We start from the raw sequence: 7,459 nt of genomic DNA, 5'->3' as shown, positions 1-7,459 counted from the left end.
ATTTTCTTGTGTCGATCGATACTCCCTATACAACCGCGATCTGCTCGAAGCCGAGAGTCGAATCTCGCTCCCAAACTCCTCTAAATCGCCCAATACTCAAAACCTAAGCCATATACGTCCATAGGAACCTGTAACAACCAATCCCAGCAAGAAAAACACACAAAACAACCACAAACAAGCAAGAACAATGAAATCAAAGGCTTAGATTAGCCATGGTCATGCACTCACCTCTTTGCAGGAAGATTTAGACCAACAACAACGAATCCTACACTCTCAGCAACCTTCTAACACGTTCCTAGCCTTGAATCCTCACTCCCACATCAAGATCTCTCCAAAAACGCCTTCAAATCTCACAAACTCTCTCCAAAACCTTAAGAAACTGTTTCTCTCCTTTTCGCTCTATTTCAAGCGGCGACAACCCACAAAAACAAGACCTAGGTCGTTTTCTCACTTTAATATCTCAGTTCTATGGTTTTCCCTAAACCAAACCGACCAAAATCGACAATTAAATCAGAAATAAGTGATGTCGACCGACACCACCATGGTGTCGATCGCACCCTCCCCCAAAACGCACAGTTTTAGTTTGCAGGTGTTACAATAGGTTAACTAAATCTTCCTTGACTGTATTTATAACCAACATACTATAAGAGTGGTCCGGATCAAAACCAAAAAAATATGATAAAAATATATTTTGATACCACAAAGTGGTCCGGATCAAAACCAAGATAGATGGTGGTACAAAGGTTTCTTTTGATACCACAATGTGGTCCGGATCAAAAGCGAGATGGCTCTGATATCGATTGATAAGGTCCTAATCAGAGTTTATAAGAGAAAACAAGACTTTAACTACTTTTTTTCATTATCTCCCTTTGGTTTACATCGACATATATATAGAAAAACACAATAAAAGATTTGTATCTATCTAGTTCCTAGATACAAGGTAAACACAAACAATAAAAGTGTGAGAAAACAAGAAGGATAAGTATAGAGTAAATTTTCTCTTTTATTGGAGAACATCCAAAACGTGAGACTCAACCAAGGTAGAATGGAGTAGGCTTTTTCACACTCTTGGGCCTTAAGACTCGTACGTGTGGTTGATGCAGCCTATCAGTTTATACTTAAATAGAGTGGATTTAAATAGGATGAGTTTAAATGAGATAGGTTTACCCATTTTAACATTCCTAGCCGTTTCACACAATCAGGCTTAGCCTCTCATTGATTCAGCCCATCAAAAACTAAACAATCTTCCAAAAGATGAACAATAAAATATCACTTACATGCAAGCCACGGAACTTGTTATATGGTGCGACAGATTTGAGTCTACATTAATATAAAATAAATTTCGGATTTTTTAAAATTAAAACCTCTTATAACAATTAAAATATTCTTGGACATAAATGTAATCATTCAAGTTTTAAAAGATTAATTTCTAAGCATAGTCTACAAAAACACGAAACTGACTTTAGTAATTGATATACAACATCTATTTTATTATTAATAATGTTTTTTTAATAAATAAATGATTTGATATATATCACATGATAACAAAAGATCAGTTGAGAACTTCCAAGAAGAAACTAGCTTATAATCTTTTATGTTTAAGAGAGCTTTTTTATTTATATTCTAAGACGACGCATTCCACAGTTTCAGACAATAACTTTTTTTTTTTCACCCTTTTCTTAGAATTGTTCTTCGTCTGTATATATATAAATGAACGAATCTATCTTAAATATCATATTGTTTATGGTACTTAAGGTCAATGAGATTACTTACAGCCTACTCATCTGAAAGCAACGTGCAAATAAAATGTGCTTACCACTCTCTGAGACCATCAAATATAAAGAACAAAGTTTCAAGCTTTCAGCTAGACGAAACAAAAAGTGACATTTTTTTCCTTTTTCTTCTTTTTCATAATCCACCAAAATATAATCAAAAGCTGCAATACAAGGTCCAAATAAGGGAGAACATCTCCTAAAGAACCAAGTACTGTAGAACTCAAGCTATCTTCATTGTGGCTGGATTTTTATGCTTCTTTGCTGCCTTAATCTCGAGCGCAGGTGGAACTGGCGGTGGAGGTTTATTCATTCCAATCATGACTATGAAAACAACTTCAAGTTTCTCTGGTATAATTAAGAATTAGATGTTAAATTTTATTGATAATGTTTGAATTTTAAAGGTAACATGCACACGGGTTTTAGAATTTATTTGGTGGGTTTTTCTAAAATTATATTTAATTTACACACTCTATTATATATAACGTTTATGTTAACGACTAATTTTGAAGATTCAAACTTATAGAATAAGATTTTACAATCTGCATGCTTGATATATATGGTTAAATTATCTTCTATATATTAAAAGAACGTTTTTAGTGCTTATGTGATTATGTCGTAAGTTCACTTGTATAATAAGTTCATATTCGAATGGGCCAACTGAGTTTGTCTTCTATATGATTGACTTATTATGTGGTATAAATATGAGTCTTAAGTCATACACATAACACATATCATCCGATGATGGATGTTTTCTACAAGGACCTCGACTGCCCTGTATATCATACAACTCAAAGTCTCAAACTAAACAATAGTGATCATTCACATACATGTGCCAAAGAACTTCGACTTTTCTAAGTATACGCAGAGGATCATATATATCTTGTTGAATTCTTATAACCGTGGAAGCATTTGCATTGAACTTATAGTCCCAAATTTCTACGGATTTTAATTCATTATATTTGCTTCTTTTGTTTCCAATGTTATTTGCAATGGAAGGGAAGCGTTTCTTGGGCCAATACTTGATATGGGTGATGTTGCTGTTGGGGCAGCTGCATGAATGCAAAAGCTGCATTGAGAAAGAAAGAAAAGCTTTGTTGGAGCTAAAGAAATATTGGATGTCAATGACCGAAGAGTCGGACTTGGACTACGTTTTCCCTACTTGGAATAATGACGACACAAAGAGTGATTGTTGCCAGTGGGAGGGCATTATGTGCAATCGTACAAGCAGGCGGCTAATCAAGCTTTCCATTAGTGCTACGAATTTAAAAGAGAATTCTCTCCTAAATCTTTCTTTACTACATCCCTTTGAAGAGGTTCGAAGTCTGGAAGTATTAGCAAGGCTCAATGGCTTTACTGATAATATTGGAGGTATATTGGGGTTTTCACAGTCTAGAATACCGTTTTGGTCTCTATTTGGGAACAACTTTTTCTAAAGATTTGAAACTAGTTTAGTTACATTTTCCTCAGCATCAAATGGTTACATTTTCATAAGATCTACTCTCTTGATTCCATTCAGTTAATATATATATATATATATATATATATATATATATATGATATATTGATGTGATTAGGGTGGACTAGTTACTATTTCTATACTCGCTTACACGCTTTTCGTTGGCAGGTTATAAAAGCTTACAGAAATTAAGGAACCTGGAGATTCTGGATCTCTCTTACAATAGATTCAACAACAGCATATTTCCCTTTCTTAATGCTGCTACATCACTTACAAGTCTTTCCCTTCAGGACAGCTTTATGGAAGGCCCTTTCCCTTTTGAAGGTTGTTATTTGTAACCTACTTATTAATGATGTATGTTTGGTTATTTCATTTGGTTTTTATATGGCTACAATTTGCTATCTCTTCTTTTAGTTGTAATCATTCTTATATTTTTTTGGACTATCTTTCAGAAATAAAAGACTTGACAAACTTGAAACTGTTGGATCTTAGTAAGAACAAACTAAACGGCACCATGCTAGGTACCATCTACGTCAATCACCACTATCCATCTATAGATTTAATTTCATAATACGTTTGTTCATGTCGTCATATACATAATAATTATAGTTGTCTTGCTTTATGTCTCTTTCTCTTGCGGCAGGGTTGAATCATCTAAAAATGCTAGAAGCTCTGGATCTAAGTTACAACTTTTTTTCTAGCATAATGGAACTGCAAGGCAAGCTTTATTTTTAGAGTTATTTGGGGAAATGATATGTTTTTGAAACAAAATTGACAAATCAATACATTCACTATTTACAATTAGAAAAAACAACGTTGACCACTATTCACCTATTTATATTGTCTTTTTTGTCATTCAAGACCTTACTTAATTACATCTTATGCCATTACTCTTATTTTCTCCCATTTTCTTGTTTTTTTAAATAATTGTTAATATATTTCTTTTTTTAGATACATAAAAATATATTTTTTTTCTTTACAATTTGATATGAATTTTGTTTAATATTTTTTATTATATTATATTATCTGTACACTATTTTAAGTGTACAAGTGTCTATACATCTTATTAAGTGTACACATAATTAACATATATCTGTACACATAATTAAATGTACACATTAAACAAATTACATCAGTACACTAGATAATGTGTACAAACATCTGTACACTCAATGATGTGTACAGACATCTGCACACTCAATAAAGTGTACGGATACAAAATTTGTAAAAAATATTTAACATTATCAAATAAAATCATCAAACAATATGCATATCAAATTGTAAAGAAAAAACATAGATATTTATATATCTGAAAGTTTTTGAAAACCAATTTTAATTAGCTAATATTTTTGTTTTTATATTATATAGAATATAATAAACAAATAAAAAAAACCCACATAACCACTCTCTTCCTTCCCTCTCTCTCTCGTCTTTCTTCTCCATAACTCTCGATGCCCTTCTCGTAATACTCTCTCAATCACTATGTCCCACACACTTTGCTATCTCTTGCTACCTCTATCTCACACCTCCCTCTTTTTCCAATTATATTATTAAGTGATTGTATTATTCTCCTAATTATGTTTCAAAAATGTACTAAAATGCTAACAAAACCTATTATCGAGACATACAATTACTTCTATTATTCACATCTTGTTGTTTTCCAAACTATTTTTTTTGCAGTAGTGTGTGAAATGAAGAATCTGCAAGAGCTCAATCTCCTTGGAAATTATTTTGTGGGTCAGCTTCCTCTTTGTTTTGGTAGACTAAACAAGCTACGGGTTCTAGATTTCTCATCCAACCAGTTAAGTGGAAATCTACTATCTAGTTTCAACAGCCTTGAGTCCCTCGAGTATCTATCATTATTAGATAACAACTTCACAGGCGTATTCTCTTTTGATCTGCTCTCCAACCTAACAAAGCTTAAGGTGTTCAAACTTTCATCAACATCAGAAATCAAAGCAGAGAGTAATTTGGTGCCAAGATTTCAACTGAGTGTTGTTGTACTACGAGTTTGCAGCTTGGAGAAAATCCCTTTCTTTCTCTTGTACCAAAAGAACTTGCGTCTAATTGATCTATCAAGGAACAGATTATCCGGAAATGTTCCTACCTGGCTGTTGGCGAATAATCCGACACTTGAAGTATTACAGTTGCAGAAAAATTTATTCACTATCTTTCAGATGCCTACAATAGTACATAATTTGCAGTTCTTGGATTTCTCAGTGAATCATATTAGTGGACCATTCCCTGATCATATTGGTCATGCACTTCCACATCTGGTACGAATGAACGGCTCAAATAATGGGTTTCAAGGACATATACCATCGTCTATGGGTGAGATGGTAAACATTACATTCCTGGATCTATCTTATAATAACTTCTCTGGGAATCTCCCTAGAAGCTTTGTCACGGGGTGTTTTTCACTTCAACACCTCAAACTCTCTCACAACAAATTTAGTGGCCATTTTCTTCCTAGAGGAACAAGCTTTACTTCACTAGAAGAGTTGAGAATTGATAGCAACTTATTTACAGGGAAGATCGGAGTTGGTTTGCTTAGCTCCAACACTACATTATCAGTTCTTGACATGTCCAACAATTTTTTCACGGGGGATATTCCAGGTTGGATGTCTAACTTATCTCGTCTCACTATCTTATCGATATCAAACAATTTCTTAGAAGGTACAATACCAACATCTTTGATGTCCATTGGCTTTCTTTCACTTATTGACCTATCTGGAAACATATTATCTGGATCTCTACCGTCACATGTTGGTGGGGAGTTCGGGATAAAATTGTTTCTACACGACAACAACCTCACAGGACCTATTCCTGACACGTTGTTGGAACATGTCCAAATACTTGATCTACGGAACAATAAACTTTCTGGGAGTATTCCACAATTTATCAATGCCAAGAGCATATATATTCTTTTGTTGAGGGGAAACAATTTAACAGGATCGATCTCAAGACAGCTGTGTGATTTGAGCAAAATCAGACTTTTAGATCTTTCAGATAACAAGCTCAATGGCATCATACCTTCATGCCTATATAATTTATCATTTGGACGAGAAGATACAAATTTCAATATAGGTACAGCCATATGGAAGATTACTCCGTTCAAATTTTACGAGTCTACATTTTTGGTAGAGGAATTCGAGGTAATATCCTCTAGTTTTCAAGGCATTGAAATTAAATTTGCAACTAAGCGAAGGTATGATACTTATTTTGGAGCAACTGAGTTCACCAATAACGTACTTGATTATATGTATGGAATGGATATGTCAAGCAATCAATTACATGGGGTTATCCCAGCAGAGCTTGGAGATCTTACAAAACTACGAGTCATGAATTTATCTCGTAACTTCTTGTCGAGTTCCATACCATCCAGCTTCTCCAATCTCAAGGATATTGAGAGCCTTGATCTTTCGCATAACATGTTACAAGGAATAATTCCTCACCAACTAACCAGCCTTTCTTCTCTTGTTGTCTTGGATGTATCTTATAATAATTTATCTGGAATCATTCCTCAAGGAATGCAATTTAATACCTTTAGCAAGAACAGCTACTTGGGCAATCCCCTTCTTTGTGGACCACCGACCAAAAGAAGTTGTGAGGCTAAGAAGAGCTCAAAGGAATCACAAAATGAAGGAAAAGAAGAAGATGATGAAGCCCCATTTGACATGTTGGCACTCTATTTTAGTACTGTTTCAACTTATTTAACCACACTAATAGGACTTCTAATACTTATGTTATTTGATTGTCCTTTGCGTCGCGCATGGCTCCACATTGTCGATGCTTCCATCGCCTTAGCCAAAAGTATGTTGCGCTAAAGTCATTTCACCTCGTTTTTTTTACAATTGTGTTTCTATAACTATATATGCTTTGGATTTACCTTACATAGTTATTATTAAGAGTATCAACTATAGAGGTACCGATTTGAAGTGTTGAAACCATCGATATGCATCGTTATGAATATTTTATGTTTCTGTATAAAGTTAACTTATGTAATGTATCAGCGAGCTTGATTAGATGAGCATGCTTGGGATCCAGAGCTGAACTAATATTAATCGAATCATCTGGTACAAACCATATAAATCATTTGAAATGAAAATTCAATAATCTAGGTAAAAAATAAGTATTAAAATTCCTTAAAATACTAATAAACTAAGTTGTTTTTCAGAAATACCATCACCTAAAATTTCTTTTCCATAAATACCACTACAAATTTTTA

The 7,459-nt window shown here is 33.8% G+C and overlaps 1 protein-coding gene across 1 annotated transcript; it reads left to right on the top strand.

Annotated features, from left to right (window-relative positions):
- The first annotated feature begins 1,870 nt into the window (after positions 1–1,870).
- On the top strand, positions 1,871–7,115 carry LOC104753539 (receptor-like protein 8). Its single transcript, XM_019237737.2, has 6 exons — positions 1,871–2,123; positions 2,772–3,143; positions 3,400–3,555; positions 3,684–3,752; positions 3,875–3,949; positions 4,912–7,115. Exons 1-6 carry the CDS (start codon positions 2,093–2,095, stop codon positions 7,056–7,058), a joined length of 2,850 nt encoding a protein of 949 aa, XP_019093282.2. The 5' UTR covers positions 1,871–2,092; the 3' UTR covers positions 7,059–7,115.
- Positions 7,116–7,459: the final 344 nt, after the last annotated feature.

Source organism: Camelina sativa, chromosome 16, assembly GCF_030686135.1.
Source record: "Camelina sativa cultivar CO46 ecotype springtype chromosome 16, ASM3068613v1".
In the NCBI taxonomy this organism is placed as follows: Eukaryota; Viridiplantae; Streptophyta; class Magnoliopsida; order Brassicales; family Brassicaceae; genus Camelina; species Camelina sativa.
Note: the sequence above shows the minus strand (reverse complement) of the source record. Positions and strands in the feature narration are given on the sequence as shown.

Excerpts from the sequence above, each read along its gene's own strand:
- LOC104753539 (XM_019237737.2), top strand. The coding sequence starts at position 2,093 with ATGACTATGAAAACAACTTCAAGTTTCTCTG. Across the intron at positions 3,556-3,683 it reads AGGCCCTTTCCCTTTTGAAG|AAATAAAAGACTTGACAAAC; the intron begins GTTGTTATTTGT and ends ACTATCTTTCAG. Across the intron at positions 3,950-4,911 it reads TAGCATAATGGAACTGCAAG|TAGTGTGTGAAATGAAGAAT; the intron begins GCAAGCTTTATT and ends TTTTTTTTGCAG.